This window comes from Ranitomeya variabilis, chromosome 4, assembly GCF_051348905.1.
Source record: "Ranitomeya variabilis isolate aRanVar5 chromosome 4, aRanVar5.hap1, whole genome shotgun sequence".
NCBI lineage: Eukaryota > Metazoa > Chordata > Amphibia > Anura > Dendrobatidae > Ranitomeya > Ranitomeya variabilis.
In genome coordinates, this window is record NC_135235.1 from 631,962,974 (window position 1) to 631,984,219 (window position 21,246).

General features: G+C 44.1%; 1 protein-coding gene across 1 annotated transcript; it reads right to left on the reverse strand.

Moving 5' to 3' along the window:
- Window positions 1–852: 852 nt before the first annotated feature.
- LOC143768147 (uncharacterized) lies at window positions 853–20,874 on the reverse strand. The gene is made up of 6 exons (XM_077256835.1): window positions 20,731–20,874; window positions 15,910–16,089; window positions 15,704–15,827; window positions 15,538–15,620; window positions 10,300–10,354; window positions 853–1,965 (listed from the first exon to the last, which is right to left on the reverse strand). The coding sequence occupies exons 1-6, from the start codon at window positions 20,872–20,874 to the stop codon at window positions 1,136–1,138; spliced, it is 1,416 nt and encodes a 471-aa protein (XP_077112950.1). The 3' UTR covers window positions 853–1,135.
- Between the last annotated feature and the right edge of the window lie 372 nt (window positions 20,875–21,246).

A 21,246-nucleotide genomic window follows, 5' to 3' on the forward strand; every position in this document is an offset into this window, starting at 1 on the left:
GATGAAAGCAAATTTTGCATGTCATTCGGAAATCAAGGTGCCAGAGTCTGGAGGAAGACTGGGGAGAAGGAAATGCCTAAATGCCTGAAGTCCAGTGTCAAGTACCCACAGTCAGTGATGGTGTGGGGTGCCATGTCAGCTGCTGGTGTTGGTCCACTGTGTTTCATCAAGGGCAGGGTCAATGCAGCTAGCTATCAGGAGATTTTGGAGCACTTCATGCTTCCATCGGTTGAAATGCTTTATGGAGATGAAGATTTCATTTTTCAGCACGACCTGGCACCTGCTCACAGTGCCAAAACCACTGGTAAATGGTTTACTGACCATGGTATTACTGTGCTCAATTGGCCTGCCAACTCTCCTGACCTGAACCCCATAGAGAATCTGTGGGATATTATGAAGAGAAAGTTGAGAGACGCAAGACCCAACACTCTGGATGAGCTTAAGGCCGCTATTGAAGCATCCTGGGCCTCCATAACATCTCAGCAGTGTCACAGGCTGATTGCCTCCATGCCACGCCGCATTGAAGCAGTCATTTCTGCCAAAGGATTCCCGACCAAGTATTGAGTGCATAACTGAACATTATTATTTGATGGTTTTTTTGTTTGTTATTAAAAAACACTTTTACTTGATTGGCCGGGTGAAATATGCTAATTTATTGAGACAGGTTTTTTGGGTTATCAGGAGTTGTATGCCAAAATCATCAGTATTAAAACAATAAAAGACCTGACAAATTTCAGTTGGTGGATAATGAATCTATAATATATGAAAGTTTAATTGTAATCATTACATTATGGTAAATAATGAAATTTAACACTATATGCTAATTTTTTGAGAAGGACCTGTATAGAAGCATCTCTCCAATGCCAATGTCACATCGAACAGAAGAGAGAGGCATCAGACAACTTGTTTATGTAAATGATATATGCTATATATATCTATATATATGATTCATACATAAGCATATTATATGAATATTAATTGCTTTTCAATAACAATCATTAATTGTATACATTTTCTAATAATCATCTAATGCTCCAAATTCATATACCTCTTTCTTGTAGATGTGTGATTTTATTATAACATGCATTTTTTTCTCATGTTTTGAATAAAATGATGAAAAAAAAAAAGAATATTGCTACTTCCCTGTGTGTGTCATTTGATGAGTAACAAGACTTGCTTTCACTGTAAAACGTGTCCCACATTCTGAACATGAAAATGGTTTCTCCCCTGTGTGACGTCTCTGATGCACAACAAGATGTGATTTCTTTGTAAAACATCTCCCACATTCTGAACATGAAAATGGCTTCTCTCCTGTGTGAGTTCTGTGATGTTCAGTGAGATGTGATTTTTCATTAAAACATTTCCCACATTCTGAACATAAATATGGCTTCTTTCGTGTGTGAGTACTTTGATGTCTAACAAGATATGTTTTCCATATAAAACATTTACCACATTCTGAACATGAAAAATCCCTCTCCCCTGTGTGAATTTTCTGATGTCTAACAAGATTTAATTTCCATTTAAAACACTTCCCACATTCTGAACATGAAAATTCCTTCTCTCCTGTGTGAATTCTCTGATGTCTAACAAGATTTGATTTCCGAATAAAACATTTCCCACATTCTGAACATGAAAATGGTTTCTCCCCTGCGTGAATTCTCTGATGTGTAATGAGATGTAATTTCCTATCGAAACATTTCCCACATTTGGGGCATGAAAATGATTTTTCCTTTTTAAAAGCTTTTACATTAGTCCTTCTATGACTTTTCTTTTGCATATCAGTCAGTGATGAAGAAGAAGAATGGACCTTTTCAAAATGGTCAGATGAAAGACTTTTTCTGAGAAGGCATTGAGGAGTATCTGGGATAATGGCATGTTCTTCATATGTATCTGGTGCTATACCATGATCATCTGCTGCAAGATCTGAAAGTATCAGATTTCTCTCTGAGCTTCTGGTACAGTCATCTGTCAAGAATAAAAGTGATTTTATTATTTTCCAATAACACTACATTAAAATCAAAATCATATTTTATACATTTTTAATGCAAATTGTAATACAGATAAATTATCAATTGACTAAGAAAGTAGGCCTCCAGGTTGTGCGGTTTCAATTTTTCACTTCTCTGTTGAGTTCATCTTTTCCATAGGTCCATGATTCGCCAATTCGCTGTCACCAATCATTAGCAGTTATATCAGGGCTGAGGAACCTTTTTTCTGCCAATGCCATTTGGATATTTATGCCATTATTCGGGGGCTGGGCAGAACTATCAACTTGATAATTACCTGCTATATTTGGTCAAACCTAATGTGATGACTGGAGTGGCTTGTCTTTGGTAGGGCTGTGATGTTAGGTGGTATTAGTGATATTGCTGCTCGTAACTGCTTTTCCAGGTTTGCATTTGTCTCAAGCACAGACTTATAAAGAATGTGTGTGGGGGGAGAGGACACAGGATAGGGACTACTGTACGGCTATTTGCACACATTCAGGATTTGCCACAATAAATTCTACTGTAAATCCTGGTGTGTTTTATCGGAAAAACACTGCATAAAATACCTGTTTTTGCTGTCTTTTTTACATGGTTTTTGTTCAGTAATTTTCTCCATTCATTAGATGGATGAAAAACTCAGCAAAAATTGACATTACGCAGATCTTAATCTGCTGCAAAACTGCAAGGAAAAAATAGGCAATGTGTGCATGAGAATTCAGAAATCTCATTCACTTTGCTTGTATTGTAAAACACTGCATAGTTTCCGCACAGTAGCATAGCTACCAGGGGGCAGAGGGGGCGGTTGCCCCGGGCCACGCACTCTGAGAAGGCCCACCCGGAGCTACACTATGTAACTATCGGCATGCACAGCGCACCGATACAGATACATTCTCTGGCACAGCAGGAAGAATCGATCTCCCTGCTCTGCCACCGGGCCGCTATAGGGCCCGAGCAGGCGGCAGCCAGCGGTGTCCCCTGTCAGTCAACGCAAGTGCAACTGTATCATATGGATGGCGATACAGCTGACCGCATTGATGAGAGAAGGAGCGTTACGCTCCCTCTTCCATCAGCCCCCTCTCAGCGTCTGAGGTCACTGACGCAGACACTGACAGGGTTGTGATGACGTCAGTACTTGGCGCCCGCTGGCTGGAGATGTGTGGGCGCTTAAAGAACTGTGGGAACAAGGAGGAGAGGAGAGGTGAGTATTGGATTTATATTTTGTATCTGGGTGCATTATACTATACATGCCTATATGGAGTGTATAATACTATAGAGGCTTATGGGGAGAGCATTATACTATACAAGCCTATGGGGAGAGCATTATACTATACAGGCCTATGGGGAGTGCAGTGGCCCCCACTTTAACACATACCACGATTCATGATGCCCAGATACAGCAGAGAAATATAGCTATAGTACAATGCCAGATTTCACTTCTTACATGAGTGATAGCTATTGTAAATTCTGCAGTGTATATATACAGGACACGAGGAGCGGTACTGTGCAGTGTATATATACTGGGGAGTGATGGTACTGTGCAGTGTATATATACAGGACAGGAGGAGGGGTACTGTGCAGTGTATATATACAGGACAGGAGGAGTGGTACTGTGCAGTGTATATATACAGGACAGGAGGAGTGGTACTGTGCAGTGTATATATACAGGACAGGAGGAGGGGTACTGTGCAGTGTATATATACAGGACAGGAGGAGTGGTACTGTGCAGTGTATATATACAGGACAGGAGGAGTGGTACTGTGCAGTGTATATATACAGGACAGGAGGAGCGGTACTGTGCAGTGTATATATACAGGACAGGAGGAGCGGTACTGTGCAGTGTATATATACAGGACAGGAGGAGCGGTACTGTGCAGTGTATATATACAGGACAGGAGGAGCGGTACTGTGCAGTGTATATATACAGGACAGGAGGAGGGGTACTGTGCAGTGTATATATACAGGACAGGAGGAGTGGTACTGTGCAGTGTATATATACAGGACAGGAGGAGCGGTACTGTGCAGTGTATATATACAGGACAGGAGGAGCGGTACTGTTCAGTGTATATATACAGGACAGGAGGAGCGGTACTGTGCAGTGTATATATACAGGACAGGAGGAGCGGTACTGTGCAGTGTATATATACAGTACTGGAGGAGTGGTACTGTGCAGTGTGTATATACAGGACAGGAGGAGTGGTACTGTGAAGTGTGTATATACAGGACAGCAGGAGTGGTACTGTGCAGTGTATATATACAGGACAGCAGGAGTAGTACTGTGCAGTGTACATATAGAGGACAGGAGGAGCGGTAGTGTGCAGTGTATATATACAGGACACGAGGAGTGGTACTGTGCAGTGTATATATACAGGACAGGAGGAGGGGTACTGTGCAGTGTATATATACAGGGCAGTGATGGTACTGTGCAGTGTATATATACAGGACAGGAGGAGCGGTACTGTTCAGTGTATATATACAGGGCAGTGATGGTACTGTGCAGTGTATATATACAGGACAGGAGGAGGGGTACTGTGCAGTGTATATATACAGGGCAGTGATGGTACTGTGCAGTGTATATATACAGGACAGGAGGAGCGGTACTGTTCAGTGTATATATACAGGGCAGTGATGGTACTGTGCAGTGTATATATACAGGACAGGAGGAGGGGTACTGTGCAGTGTATATATACAGGGCAGTGATGGTACTGTGCAGTGTATATATACAGGACAGGAGGAGCGGTACTGTTCAGTGTATATATACAGGACAGGAGGAGTGGTACTGTTCAGTGTATATATACAGGACAGGAGGAGCGGTACTGTGCAGTGTATATATACAGGACGGGAGGAGTGGTTCTGTGCAGTGTATATATACAGTACAGGAGGAGTGGTACTGTGCAGTGTGTATATACAGGACAGGAGGAGTGGTACTGTGAAGTGTGTATATACAGGACAGCAGGAGTGGTACTGTGCAGTGTATATATACAGGACAGCAGGAGTAGTACTGTGCAGTGTACATATAGAGGACAGGAGGAGCGGTACTGTGTAGTGTATATATACAGGACAGGAGGAGTGGTAGTGTGCAGTGTATATATACAGGACACGAGGAGCGGTACTGTGCAGTGTATATATACAGGGAAGTGATGGTACTGTGCAGTGTATATATACAGGACAGGAGGAGGGGTACTGTGCAGTGTATATATACAGGGCAGTGATGGTACTGTGCAGTGTATATATACAGGACAGGAGGAGCGGTACTGTTCAGTGTATATATAGAGGACAGGAGGAGTGGTACTGTGAAGTGTATATACACAGGACAGCAGGAGCGGTAGTGTGCAGTGTACATATAGAGGACAGGAGGAGCGGTACTGTGTAGTGTATATATACAGGACAGGAGGAGCGGTAGTGTGCAGTGTATATATACAGGACACGAGGAGCGGTAGTGTGCAGTGTATATATACAGGGCAGTGATGGTACTGTGCAGTGTATATATATTTCAACAGCCGCGCAGCCCAGGCCCCCAGCAACTGTCCTGTATATATATTATATATACTGTCATACAGGCTGTATAGATACAGTATATACATATACAGGACAGGTGCTGGGGGCCTGGGCGGCTGCTGAAGTATATAATATACAGTATATCAGCTGTGGCCGCCCCAAGTCACCCAGACTGTCAGAATACAGCGATACATCGCACTCACTCAGGGCGGTTAGGAGCTCCTCCAGAATCAGGCTGCCTGACTCTGATAACTTCAGCAGTCAGTGAGTGCAGCCAGCGAGAGACGGGCGGGAGAGCAGAGCAGGAGAACGTGCTCTCTCCGCCCACAAACAGTGTCACGCTGGCTGCCTTCTTAACCCCTATGTGCCTGGCCCTGCACTGACAGTGAGAAGATGCTTGTGCCAGCACAAATTGAACGGCCAGATGGATCTCTGACAGCGTGAGTGGGCCCCCCTGTCTCGCCAGGGCCCCGGCACTTGCCCGGGTGCGCCGGGTGCCGACGCCGGCCCTGGTTATACTATACAGGCCTATGGGGAGTGCATTATACTATACAGGCCTATGGAGAGTGCATTATACTATACAGGCTTATGGGGAGTGCATTATACTATACAGGCCTATGGGGAGATCATTATACTATGCAGACCTATGTGGAGTGCATTATACTGTAGAGGCCTATGGGGAGAGCATTATACTTTACGGGCCTATGGGGACATTATACTATACAGGCCTATGGGGAGAGCATTATATTATTCGGGCCTATGGGGACAGCATTATACTTTACAGGCCTATGGGCAGTGCATTACATGATACAGGCCTATGGGGAATGTATTATACTATACAGCCCTATGGGGAGTGCATTATACTATATGGGCCTATGGGGAGAGCATTATACTTTGCAGGCCTATGGGGAATGCATTATACTATATAGGCCTATGGGGAGTGCATTATACTATACAAGCCTATGAGGAGAGTATCATACTATACAGGCCTATGGGGATAGCATTATACTATACAGGCCTATGGGGAATGCATTATACTATACAGGCCTAGGGGGAGTGCATTATACTATACACGCCTATGGGGAGGGCATTACACTATACAAGCCTATGGGGAGAGCATTATACTATACAGGCCTATGGAGAGTGCATTATACTATATTGAGGACTATCTGGTACATTATATCTAGGAGGCCATCATAAAGTGTGGGGATTACAGTGAAGGGGCCATTGCACATTGTTGGGGCTATCAAGCAGTTTGGTGGCTACTAAGGGGTCAGTATACTGTGTGGGGGGTACATTACAGTGAGGGGGTATCATGTTATGTACAGTATAACAGAGCATCATACTGTGTATAGGGGAGTTGTAGAGGGGTGGAGACTCGGGACATTATTCAATGCTAAGTGGGCACTTATTTTTATAGGGGAACTCAGGTTACTGTGACTATCAATGGGGCACACAGAAGGCATTACTTTCTAGGGGGTAAATTGTGGGCACTGTTTTCTAGGGCACTTGCATCCGGCATTACTATATTCTAGTGGGTTGCTTTAGAGTTTAGAGGACACAAAGAACCACACAGCAGGTGCAGCAATAGGGACACATACGGCAGCAGCGGCTCAGTATTGAGGTGTCAGCAGGATAAGGGGTTTGTGCAGGTTGGGAATAGTCCCACTGAGGACAGTGCTGAAAACATGAGATTTTAAATGTGTCTGTGTTGTAATCTCTGCAGACGAGTCCTGGGTGGAAGAAGTTGTCGTGTCGGTCTGGGCCAGAAGGAAAAGATGGGAAAAGTGAACAATTTCATCAGAAAGAATGTCAGCTGTAAGTCGCCATCGGTAACTGTACTTTGATCTGTTATACAGTGGGTACGGAAGGTATTCATACCCCTTTTCACTCTTTGTTTCATTGCAGCCATTTGGTAAATTTAGAAAAGTTCATTTTTTTCTCATTATTGTACACTCTGCACCCCATCTCGACTGACAAAAAAAAAACAGAAATGTAGTAATTTTTGCAAATTTATTAAAAAAGAACAACTGAAATATCACATGGTCATAAGTATTCAGACCCTTCGCTCAGTATTGAATAGAAGAACCCTTTTGAGCTAGTACAGCCATGAGTCTTCTTGGGAATGATGCAACAAGTTTTTCACTCCTGGATTTGGGGATCCTCGGCCATTCTTCCTTGCAGATCCTCTCCAGTTCCGTCAGGTTGGATGGTGAACGTTGGTGGACAGCCATTTCAGGTCTCTCCAGAGATGCTCAATTGGTTTTAGGTCAGGGCTCTGGCTGGGCCAGTCAGGAATGGTCACAGAGTTGTTCTGAAGCCACTCCTTTGTTATTTTAGCTGTGTGCTTAGGGTCATTGTCTTGTTGGAAGGTGAACCTTCGGCCAAGTCTGAGGTCCAGAGCACTCTGGAAGAGGTTTTCATCCAGGATATCTCTGTACTTGGCCGCATTCATGTTTCCCTCAATGACAACCAGGCGTCCTGTCCCTGCAGCTGAAAAACACTCCCATAGCATGATGCTGCCACCACCATGTTTAACTGTTGGGATTGTATTGGGCAGGTGATGAGCAGTGCCTGGTTTTCTCCACACATACCACTTAGAATTACCACCAAAAAGATGGGGTGCAGAGTGTACATTAATGTGAAAAAAAAATTAACTTTTTTGAATTTACCAAATGGCTGCAATGAAACAAAGAGTGAAAAATTTAAAGGGGTCTGAATACTTTCTGTGCCCACGGTATGTTCTGCAGGACTGGTATCGACCACTGACCATATGGCGGTAATATCAATGTGGGTCTTTGTATAAAGATTATTTTCAGTAACAGCGTGGTCATCTGCTGAGGTTCTCCTCCACTATAAGGGTATGTGTCCACGTTCAGGATTGCAACAGGATTTGGTCAGGATTTTACATCAGTATTTGTAAGCCAAAACCAGGAGTGGGTGATAAATGCAGAAGTGGTGCATATGTTTCTATTATACTTTTCCTCTAATTGTTCCACTCCTGGTTTTGGCTTACAAATACTGAGGTAAAATCCTGACCAAATCCTGATGCAATTCTGAACGTGGACACATACCCTTAGGGTGCGCCACCCAGTAGTAATCAAGGTTACCTGGTTAGGGGCCCACTCAGAAGCTTCGTCCCCCCTGAACCAAAACCCTAGCTACGCCTCTGTTTCTACAACAGACCTGAGCGGAAATACCACACATAGCCTTCAAATCAATGGGGGGTGATTAATTTATATTTATTGGTCAGTGAACATTATGGGGGGGGGGGGGGGGGGAGAGTCACGGTGATTAATTTATATTTATTGGTCTGTGAAAATGATAGTTAATAGGGGTCACAGTGCTGGCTAATCAGTTTATATTTTGAATGATGTATGGCTAATACTATATAAATGATGGGGTACATATTTGTATTCAGGGCACAGTGTGGGGGAGAGGAATGTATATAAATACAATATACGGTATGTGACCTTGTTATTTTCAGGGCTGCTGTGATCAGTGTTTACAAGCCGAGTCATTGCTGGGAGGTGTCGACATGAAGGTCTGACCAGATGGAGAATAAACAACAGAACACTAATCAGACGAGATGTCAGCGGTCACGGTTAGTAAATATTAGTCTGTATCTGTACTATATAACTTGTTGTAATTTTGTTATTTGTAGAACAACCTCCCACATTCTCACATTTGCGTGAATTGTCTGTGTCCTACCAGATTTCTTTCATCGGACGACACACGGACTCATAGAACTTCATAGATCCATTCACATATCGGTGAAAATCACAGATCCAAGAATGAGATCTGCGAGACTCAAAACATGTCTATTTCTGATCCGATTTTGAGGATTGAAATGCAAGATACTCAGTGGGTCTGTGTGCTGCCAAAGAAAAAAAATCAAGCAGCACACCGATACTTTGCATGGAAGCAGGAATGTGGTCTTGTAACGCATAGCACAGTCACTTATTATACAGTGTATGTTCTTGTTATATACAGCCTTGTCTTTATTACATAGTTTCCTCTTATGTATAACACTATCCCTTATTACGTACCATTCTGGTGAGTTATGTATGACGCCATCCTTTATTATATAGCGCCCTGTATGTGCCGTGCTGTCCATTATTACGTAGTATGATCTCTTGTCTTGTGTAGCACATCTCTTACTTGAATGTGAAAGCTTATTCTACAAATCAAATGAAAAACAGACGTCTCCATTCTTTCGCTGACAGCCTCAGGCCGTGTTCACACTTTTGTTTGGGAGTTTTCTTTTTTAGGTTCCATCTTAGGAACAAACATTCATGATTCACAGTCAAAATTGTTCTGATATACAACAAATGCAATCAGAAGCAGAGTGGTCCCATTTATTACGGGGTCTGCATGATGAGCTTTTGTTACCGTTCCCACAATTTCGCCATTTATATACTGGAATATTATACTTGTAAGAAGAACGTTACTGAGGTTTTCAGGCTGAGAAATGTATCGTGTACATAGCAGTTCAGCCTGTGGCTCACTAGTAGTGTTTCTGCCTTCCATATTGGGGTCCTGAGTTCGAATATCCAACACTGCCAAATGTGAAAAGTCAATTTAGAGTCATCCACTGAGCACAATGTCCAATGTTAGACTCCCTTCTAAAACAGAGAGACAACTATATAAAATAGTGTGAAAAGGTTTTTTATTTGTTTTTGGGATAAATCCTTTAGGTGTAAAATCCACATAAATAACTCAGCGTACGAGCCTCTAAAAAATGCCACACATAATTATACCATCCAGTGTCTGATTAGAACCTGCGACTTCTCTGCATTTAGTGGTCACTACTCACCTGTGCGGTTACCTGTATATGTCTCTGTAGTATTAATATTGGGCAGATCTTCAACCTGAAACAAATATTATAAACATCAAAGCCAGATGAAGACGTTGCGTAAATTGATTTAAAAAAACAAACAAAACAGAAATAGTAAATGAATATGGTGATCAAAAATTAAACCGTATTTGGTGTCCATGGTGCCCCAGGCAATTTAAATGGTCACGCCCCCTACTGGTCAGTCAGACGAAGGGAATGTGCACACGATGTCTCTTTAAGGTGGATTTTGCCTGGCTCTCATCTGAAAAAACGGGTTTGCAAGAAACTAAAGTCATTGTGTGCATCTACCCTAAGGATGCACAAACATTTTATTAGGTAGTAAAGTCCCCTATACCCATTAGAGTTATGTCGGCCTAACCTGCTAATACCAAGGGGTTTGGCCAACAGTTTAATGTGCATCAGTGGAGATAATCATGTCTGATTACAGACTGCAGATCCTTTTATTCTCAAAGAGATAAACCGTTGGCAGACATGTCCAACAGCAATATTCTCATTAAAAACAAGAGCACTCGGCAGAGTACGGGACATAGGTCGAGAGTCTGAAAAGATTGCTGCCAGCTGACAGCTACAATAAGAGTATGCGGTATTTAGTCAAACACTTGTTCAGTTAATATACAGTTGTGCTCAAAAGTTTACATACCCCGGCAAATTTTTGCTTTCTTGGCCTTTTTTCAGAGAATATGAATGATAACACTAAAACTTTTTCTCCACTCATGGTTAGTGGTTGGGTGAAGCTATTTATTGTCAAACTACAGTGTTTTCTCTTTTAAATCATAATGACAACCCAAAGCATCTAAATGACCCTGATCAAAAGATCACATACCCGGGTGATTTTGGCCTGATAACATGCACATAAGTTGACACAAATGGGTTTGAATGGCTACTAAAGGTAACATCCCCACCTGTGACCTGTTTGCTTGTAATGAGTCTGTGTGCATAAAAGCTGAGTGAGTTTCTGGGATCCAGACAGACTCTTGCATCTTTCATCCAGCCACTCCAAGCATTACCATATATTTCGGACTATAAGACAAACTGCACCATAAGACGCACCTAGGTTTTAGAGGATGAAATTCTAAAAAAATTGAAGCAAAAAATGTGGTCAATTCTGTACTTAATATCCCATACCCTGGTATATATTGTCTCCTCATCCCCATCCTGATACACATGGCCCCCTCATCCCTATCCTGGTATGCATGCCTCCCCTCATCCCTACCCTGGTGTGCATGGCCTCCTCATCCCTATCTTGGTGTGCATGGCTCCCTCATCCCTATCCTGGTGTGCATGGCCCCCTTATCCCTATCCTGGTGTGCATAGCCCTCATCGCCATCCTGGTATGCATACCTCCTCACCCCTAGCCTGGTATGCATGTCCCCCTTATCTGTAGCCTGGTAGGCATGGCCCTCTCATCTCTATCCAGACAGGAATTATCGCCCTCGTCCATATCCTGGTATGCAGAGCTCCCATCTCATCCTAGTATGCATGGCCCCATCCCTATCCTGGTATGCAGGGCCCGATCCTTAACGTGGTATGATTGGCCCCATCTCCATCCTGGTATGCATGGCCCCATCAGAATCCATTTAAAAAAAAACAAAAAACATTACACTTACCTTCCCGGTGCTCCCTCACAGTGTCCTGCTCCAGTGCCAGCAGCTGCTTTTTGATTGTAAGCAGCACATGGCAGGGATGTCATGCGCTGCTTGAAAGCCGAAGGGCAGGTGCCGGATTACTCGAAGCTCTGCACACGGGGCCTGTGTGCACGGAGAGCAGTGAGTATTTATTGCTCTTTAATAGCGAGCACAGTGTCATCCGGAGCCTTTCTGCAGCTGCCGGCGGTCACGTGTGCCGCTACTTAAGAGAAATGAATATTCATTTCTCTTAAGTAGTGGCACACATGACCTCCGGCAGCTGCAGGAAGGCTCCATCTGACACTGTGCTCGCTAGAATACTCACTGCTCTGCACTAACACAGTCCCTGCGTGCAGAGCATTGAGTATTCCATCAGCTGCCCTTCGGGTTGCAAGCACAAAGCAGCTGCTGGCATTGGAACAAGATGCTGTGAGGGAGCGCCGGGAAGGTAAGTGTAATGTTTTTGTTTTTTTTAATGTTTAGGGGCCATGCATACCAGTATGGGGGTGGGGGCCAATTATACCAAGATAAGAATAGGGCCATGCATATCAGGACGGGGATGGGGTCAATCATACGAGGTTGCTATTAAAGAGGTATGAATATTCATTGCCTTCCACGCCCATGGGCGTGGAATGCAGTGAATATTCATTTCTGGTCTGCCATACTTCTCCCCCCACCTCCTCACCACAGCCAGAGCCAGTATATCTGGACTAAAAGACGCACCCCCCCATTTTCCTCCACGTTTTTGGAGGAAAAAGTGCATCTTATAGTCCAAAAATGTATTTGATGTTTATGTATGTTATAAAAAGGATAATGCGCACTGGGGCTGCAGTTAGCTTAGACAGGGTTAATTATCTGCGCTAGCGGTGAGAGATCCAGAAATGCTGCAGCCCGCGTCCCAGGGTCCGTCACTCAATGACGGCACATTGCTAGTGCACGCCCATTTTGGGCGTGCGCTAACTATGTGCCCGAAACACAGCTTAAAGGGAACCTGTCACCTGAATTCTCTGTCCTCCGGAGTACATGCCAGCGCAAGGCAATATTGCCTTGGGCAGGCGTGTACTCCGGAGGACAGAACATGAACATCAATCCAATATTGCGGCCAGCATGCAGCCAGCGGGTAAGGAAAGGGTGAATCAAACACCCGAAAACCCCGCCCATATGACCCAAAACTGGTCCCGCCAAATTCAGGTGACAGGTTCCCTTTAATGGCAGCGTCACACAGCGTCATGCCGCGGTGTAACGCAGTCCGTCTAATGGACTGCTAGAACGTAATGTGAACCCAGCCTAAGAGAATGACTAAAAACAACTTTTTCATTATCCAGAAAACTCTTCTACAAAAGTATTCTGCTGAAAAAAAGGTTACTTTACTTATCTTTTCAACAGCAAGTATCCAAAGACTACCTAAGCCACAGAATGTTTGGGCTTCTATGGCCCTCTTTGCCAGAACTTTACCCCCTTGTGGAGGTCATATCCAGGAACAGTCTACACTTGGACACCTCCCAAGAATCTTCTAGGCCAACTACTCCTAGATGAAATGTACTTACAATAAGATGTTCTTAATTTTATATTGTTTGTTCTTTCTTCCTTTTTTGCTCCCACAGGTTCAAATCCAAAACTGTTACTTCAGAAAAAGTAAACATGCAGTGATTCATTTGTATAAAAAATCTACAATAAATTATACTGACTGGTGTGATTGCCCCTTTCCTCTAATAATGCTTAAAGATGAGCAGAAATATCCTCTCATTAAAAGCTAGAGGACTAAATAGTCCACAAACGAGGTTTCACGCCTGGAAAGATGCAACAACATCTAATTGCCCCATAGTTGAAGTTCAAGAAACTAAACTATCATTTAATAAACCTCCCAAATTTGAAAGCAAAGTTTTCCCGCACATTTTTAAATCTTCTAACATTAGAAAGAAGGCTGGAAAAATAACTCTAATAAGAGACACAGACACATTCCAACTTCTGTCAGAAACATGCGACCAAAATGGCAGATGTCATATTCTTGTCTGTAAAATATACAAATCTATGTATACCATTGTAAATATCTACCTCCTCAACAAGGGTTAAATCCCCCTATTGGATAAAATAATATCCAAAGTATCAGAAGTTCGCAAAGGTAAACTAATATTATTTGGAGACTTCAATATAGTTCATGAAGCATCCTTAGACTCCACCTATTTAACAAGACACCAATCTCAAACACTAAGTAACTGGCTAATTAAAGAGGAAATGTACGATCTCTTCAGAGCCCTAAATTCTTCTTCTAAAGCAGTGCTCCCCAACTCCAGTCCTCAAGAGCCACCAACAGGTCATGTATTCAGGATTTCCTTAGTATTGCACAGGTGATGGAATTCTTGCCTTTCCAGGTAATGCAATTATCACCTGGGCAATATTAAGGAAATCCTGAATACATGACCTGTTGGTGGCTCTTGAGGACCGGAGTTGGAGAACACTGTTCTAAAGAATATACCTATTACTTGGACAGACATTGTACATTCCCTCCAAAAATTAAAAAAAAATAGAAATCGACCAAAAAACATGGTCTGACCATTCCCTTGTTAAATTTAGTATTCAAACTACCAAGCTAACATGCATACAATTTGGAGATGTAATGTTACATATTTAATGTAAATTCCAGAATACAAAAAAGTAATATGCAGAGATATTAAACATTTCTTAACAGAAAATATACCAGAAGAAATCTCTGCCTATACCCGTTGGAATGCTCACAATGCACATGTCACGTTTAGAGACCCCCTGATGTACCTAAACAGTGAAACCCCCCAATTCTAACTCCAACCCTAACCCCAACACACCCTTAACCCTAAACCCTCACCATAACCCTAACCACAAACCGCTAACCACAAACCTAACCCTAACACAGCCCTAATCCCAACCCTAACCGTAATCTCAACCATAACCACAACCCTAGCCCAACCCTAACTTTAGCCCAACCCTAAGCCTAACCATAGCCCAACCCTAACCATAGCCCCACCCTAACCCTAACTTTAGCCCAACTCACTTTAGCCCAACTCACTTTAGCCCAACTCTAACCCTAATGGAAAAATGGAAATAAATAAAAAAAAATTATTTTATTATTTTTACCTAAGGGTGTGATAAAGTGGGGTTTGATTTACTATTTTTTTATTCTAATCACTGTGATAGACCCTATCACAGTGATCAAAATGAACTAATAGGAAAGATTTCTTATTGTTGCCAGGTGCTGGCCAGCAGATCTCGGCGGGCGCACTGCAGAAGAAGATGCCAGCGGCCCTGGGGACTTCACGGGGGGTTGCAGGGACACCAGAGGTACCGGGGGGAATCGGGAGACCCTATTTCTCTCTTCTCTGATGTGCGATCACATCAGAGAAGAGAGAAATTAAATGGAAAATCAGACTTTTTGTGGTTGCCATTATACCGTTAATAACGGCGATCGCAACACTGGGGTCAGTAAAAACCGACCCGAATCATGTTCTCTGGGGTCTCAGCTACAAGACTGAACACAAGACCTTCAAACCTTCTACACATCATAGAAAACATTTCATGATACCTTTTCTCCATCTACCTGGTGATCCTGAGGAACATTGAGATTTTCTTGTTTACAGTCTTGTGGAAGAGGAAGATGTGCTGTCCTCTCACTGGAAAGAACTGGAGGAAACACATACAGGGACTGAATTCATTCTTTACCTACAGATAATTATAGTCAGTGTGTATTTAGTGCTGTCTATTACCTGGTGATGTGAGGGGCTGGGGAACCTCCATCATGACGTCCTTGTACAGATCTTTTTGTCCTTCTAAATACTCCCACTCCTCCATGGAGAAATAGACGGTGACATCCTGACACCTTATAGGAACCTGACACATACAATGATGCCGTCACCCCACGATCCCTCCATAGCTTTACTGTATAATGTCCCAGCATTCCCAGCAGTGTCACCTCTCTAGTCAGCAGCTCAATCATCTTGTAGGTGAGTTCTAGGATCTTCTGGTCATTGATGTCCTCATGTATCTGGGGGTGATGTGGGGACTCCATGATTGGGCTCAGGGGTCTTCCCCATCCCTCAGACACAGGGGCCTGACAGCGCTCACTAGAGGTCTTCTTCACTACTGTGTAATCCTGGTTATGGAGAGACACATTAACAAATCTCACTACAGACATTTCCAGAGTCCTCACCTCTCCAGTTCTGTCCATCTGTTATTCCCATAAATAAGAATGATGTAATGTGACGTCATCAGAATCTCTCACCTCTCCAGTAAGCCGGAAGAGGATCTCTAGGGTGAGGTGTAATATCCTCTCCGCCATCTTGTCCCTGTCCCTATCCATCCTTGTAGGGTCACTCAGGAGAATTATCTTATATAGAAGATCTCCACTGAGAGGATCCGATATTGTAGGGACCTGAATGGGAGAAGATGACGATGTAACATCATAAAGATCCCATGTAAGAAATCTATAGAGCCAGGGTCGGACTGGCCCACCGGAGAACCGGATGATCCTCCGGTGGGCCCAGGCACTGACCCCTGCTTGCACACAGGGTTGGCAGCTACCTTGGGCCCCTGCTGCCTCAAGGCCCCAGCGGCACACTAAGCAACCTGGGAGTGAGGTAAGGGGGAGCAGCGGGTCACAGAGGCAGGAGCTGCTGCTGAGGCTAAACCTGTGCCGCTGCTAAAGAGAAATAAATATTCACTGCTTTCCATGCCCATTTTTCTTTAGCAGTGGCACACCTGATCAGTCTTAAGAAGCCGGCTAACACTGCCTGCTATTAAAGAAGAAGAATACTCACTGCCACCCAGGCTGGTCTTAGATGCAGTTTTGGGCTGCCTCATGCTTTAGACATGCTGCACCCTTTAAATGTAAATGATCGGCTACATTCCTCAGAAAACAGGCCTCTCTCACACTGCCGGCATGAGAGGAGCGCCTGGGAGACATCAGGATCACTAACATGCCAGTAGAGCAGTAACTGGGAGCAGCAGACTAAAGAGAGGTGAGAAATGGCCGCACAGGCAGGGAAACTGCTCGTCAGTGATGATAGGATGATGTAGTACATGACGTCTGGTACTGCTGGACAGCAGCCGGGTGCCTGTGCACCATTACTGTTAGAAAACCTTGTTTGTTTCTGTCCCTCCTGTGTCTGGCAGCACCTCACTACACTGCAGTGCCCTGAGGAGGAGAGCAGCCATGTTCAGACTGAGAGGAGGGAGCCATAAATCCTTCACCCCTCTCTCAGATAAGCAGAACAGGTGGCCAGGAAGCCTTGTCCAGTCGCTTCCAGAACAGCAAAATTGCCATGGATTCAATGGAAAGCTTTCTAAAGGGTGATTGTACTCACTATCTAACTTCTGTGTGAGAAATTGTATAATTTATTGGTGTTGGACAGTCAAAACTTGATTGACAACCTATCCAGGGGTCCAATTATAATAATGTGATTATTGGCGTCCAACATCCAGCCCCCACACCACTGATCTGCTGTTATTTGGGTCAGCTATAGTGATGAATAGGGTTGAGCGAAACGGATCGTTCATTTTCATAAGTCGCCGACTTTTGGTAAAGTCGGCGTCTCATGAAACCCGACCCGATCCCTGTGTGGGGTCGGCCATGCGGTACGCGATCTTGGCGCCAAAGTCGCGTTTCGTATGACGGGTTTAGCGCCATTTTTACAGCCAATGAAGGAGCGTGGGCAGAGTGATGACATAGGGGTTAGGGGCGTGCACGCCTATCATCATTTTATCGCTTGTGCGCAGTAGCGATTTGGAATGTAAAACGAATTTTTCTGTGCTGGGACGGAGGGGAGGGGGGGGGGGGAGGAGAGAGAGAGAGAGAGAGAAAAAAAATAAAAATAAATAAAAAAATAAAAAATAATCCCCATTGACGTGCATAGAGTTTCGTGTTCCGGCCGATCCTCGACTTTGCGCAGTAATCGGCCGATTTCGCCCGACTCGACTTTTCCAACAGTCGGGTTACGTGAAACATGACTCGACCCTAAAAAAGTCAAGGTCGCTCAACCCTAGTGATGAATATAGCTGCAATAGCCGTTCCATTGAATGTGCAGCAGCCACTGCTGGATACACAGACCAGCTCTTATAGCAGCAGCCATTTTGCAGTACCCGGCAGCGCCTGCTACACAGCATCTCCCGCACTCAGCGGCTCTATGGAAAGTGTTTACATATGGCCGCCAACAGTTGGTCAGCGTGGGAATCTGTCCACAAACAACATAATATTGATGAATAGCTCATCACTGTGTTTTGAGCAGACAGCTCCTTTAGTTGTATCGCCATCAGCTGCAGGGGGTGTAAGTGATGGACTGCAGCGTCAGTGTTTAGACCTCATTCAGACATCCATGTTGCACGTACATGTTCTGTTTGTGGTTTTCTCAGATACATCAGGTCCCTATTTTCTTTTCTAAATCCATTATAGCCTATGGGGCTGTTCACTTGTCTCTGATTTTCACGACCGTGTGTCTGCAAAATTCAGACACATATCTATTTTTCTTAGGTGACAAATTCCAAATTTGAGGATTGAAAAAGGCTTTGGAGGGAAGCATTATTAACAAATAGGGGAGAACTCCAAATAAACGCTCACTATCAAGCCCTAAAACTTAACTTTTATTATATTAATGTTAAAACTTGCTTTAGGGTCTAAAAAATGAGGTCCCTAATCTGCCTAAATTTGTTGTCAGTAAAGTGCTCGATTTCTTATACTTAATGGGTAACACCATGGAGTGCTAACACTTATTTGGCAGAATAGGACATACAAATTTATCGCACTAGTTCCCCCAACATGTTTCACCGCATTTGCGACAACATTAGGGAACAAGCCACAGTCCCATCCCCAACGTGGTGGCCATAATTCTGTAAGACTCCATTATATTTTGTGAGGTGGGCTGTATTATATTTTATGAGGGGCCACATTATATTCTATGGATGAGGGAGGGCTGTGTTATACTACATGAAGTGAGCTGCATTATATTCTATGGGGGAGGGCTGTGTCATACTATATGAGGTGGGCTATATTATATTCTATGGTGGGCTGCATTATATTCTATAGGGGGTTACATTATATTTTATGGGGGAGGGCTGTGTTATGCTTTATGAGGGGGCTGCATTAAATTCTATGGGGGGCTACATTATACTCTGATGGGGCTACATTATACCCTATGAGGGGGCTGCATTACACTATATAAGGGCTGCATTATATTCTATGGGGGGAATTATACTCTATGAGGTGGGCTGCATTATATTCTATGAGGGGGGGGGGGCTACCCCAACCCCTGCTATATCATTAAAACGTGTACTACCTTATATTATACCCTGATATTAGCGTGTTTTATGGCACAAATCAGTGTCAAGAATGATTTTCTCTGTTGGGCCCAAGGAGCTCCAGTCCGACGCAGTCCAGAGCTGTTACCGGCGTCACATGATCACTACATCCAGTCATGGCCCCGTCCTGCCCCCGGTATAACACACAGTCCCATTATAGTCACATACAGAGATTTACCACAGGCTCAGCACTGAGGGGGTTAATGTCCCCTGCGCCCAGTAATGGGGAATCTCCAGCACCTACCTCCACCTGCAGAGCCGCACACCACATATATGGCTGTTCTGTGCGCACAGGACCTGTGATGAGGTCACAGGAGGGGAGGAGTCAGGGGTCACATGATCAGGGGCCTCAGTGGATGAAGGACTCTGCTGTGTTGGTTGTCATGGTGCTGGATGAGGTGAAGTTTCTGTGTGGGGTCAGGGAGAATCTGTTGATTTGCTGCGGACATGCATTTTTTTTCTTTCAATAAATTGGTGAACGAGGGATAGTGTGAGGGAGTCTTTATTCAAATAAAGGGTATTTTTTCTGTGTGCGTGTTTTTTTTTAATTGCAGGGTTATTAAATTGGGTGTCTGAAAGACCCCTCTCCATTACTAACCCCAGAGCTTGATGGCAGCTGTCATCAACCCCAACTACCATTACTCTGCTACCGCACCAGGGCAATCGGGAAGAGCCGAGCAAAGTGCCAGAAGTGGCGCATCTAACGGTATTTTTAGGCTGGGAAGGGCCCAATAACCATGGACCTTCCCAATCTCATAGTATTCCAGAAAAGGAACAAGAAATACTTAAAAAGACAGAAATAAAAACAACTGGGCACTGGGGCTGCAGCATATCCATCACAGAAGAGTCACTGAGGCTGGAGCATTTACATCATGTAGTATTTAATATGGCTGAAGCATATACATAACATAGGACACAATGGGGCTGGAGCATATAAATGACATAGGAGACGCTGGGTTTGTAGTATATACAATAGGAGACACTGGGGCTAGAGCATGTACATCACATAATATGCCCTGGAGATGCAGCATATGCATCACATAGGAGACACTGAGTATATCCTAAGAGGCATTGGGGCTGGTGCATATACAGTACATCACAGGAGACAAAGGGGCTGCTGCTGCTGTCTTAAGTAGCGGGGTGACAGCGCATTGCGTGCTAACTCCAACCACAATGTACGTCCAGAATCTGGCACTGGCCAATGTCAGGATGTAATTCTTCAGTAGTGTGTCTGCTAGTAGGAAATAAAGACCCGGTGACAGGCAAAACGGGACTGCCAGTGTCATGATTCCACCACTCGCACTGTGTTAGGGACACAGTGAGCGACAGCTCAGCAACTCTACAGAATCAGGGGCGTGGTGCTGGGCAGTCAGTATTGTGAGCAAGAGCCCAGCCGCCCAGTCAGAGGCATGCCAGGATGTCAGTATTGTAAGGCCAGACTTACTGGGTTTCCTCCAGATGTCACCCCTTCTGGGTGATTGATAGTCATAGCTTTGCTCGATGGTGTGTGTGACTTGTACTCTGTGCCTAGCTGTTCAGATCTTTGTTGCCTGACCTCGGACTTTGCCTTTTGACCATGCTTTTGCATTGCGCCTTCGCTTTTGACGTACTCTGACCTCTGCTGCCTTACCTTGGGACTTTGCCTTTTCACCATTATTTTGCCTTACCTTTTTCCCTTTGATGTGCTCTCCTGGTATCTGACCCTGGACTTCTTAACATTCATTGGTCACTGAAAAACGTCCAGGTGCCAGAGAAAAGGTCATTCCGACCATAAGCGGCGTGTCCCCTACTCCTGAGTTATATAAGTTTTATATCAGTGCTATTAGTTGAGGTATGCCTCATGGCTTCCCTGTCAGATACATGCAGGGCAGAAGGGAGGATTTATAAGAAGCCATGGATTTGGATCAAGTGAAGGGCTTTGTACTTATTTTTTTTATAGAACTAAGCAGAGAATACAAAA

What these genes read in the sequence shown, in the direction of transcription:
- LOC143768147 (XM_077256835.1), bottom strand. Translation starts at nt 20,874, where the DNA reads ATGCAAAAGCATGGTCAAAAGGCAAAGTCCGAGGTCAGGCAACAAAGA. An exon ending in TTGAGCTGCTGACTAGAGAG is followed by an intron (nt 15,828 to 15,909) that starts GTGACACTGCTG and finishes TGTATGTGTCAG; the next exon opens with GTTCCTATAAGGTGTCAGGA. An exon ending in ATATACAGGTAACCGCACAG is followed by an intron (nt 1,966 to 10,299) that starts GTGAGTAGTGAC and finishes TATTCTTGACAG; the next exon opens with ATGACTGTACCAGAAGCTCA.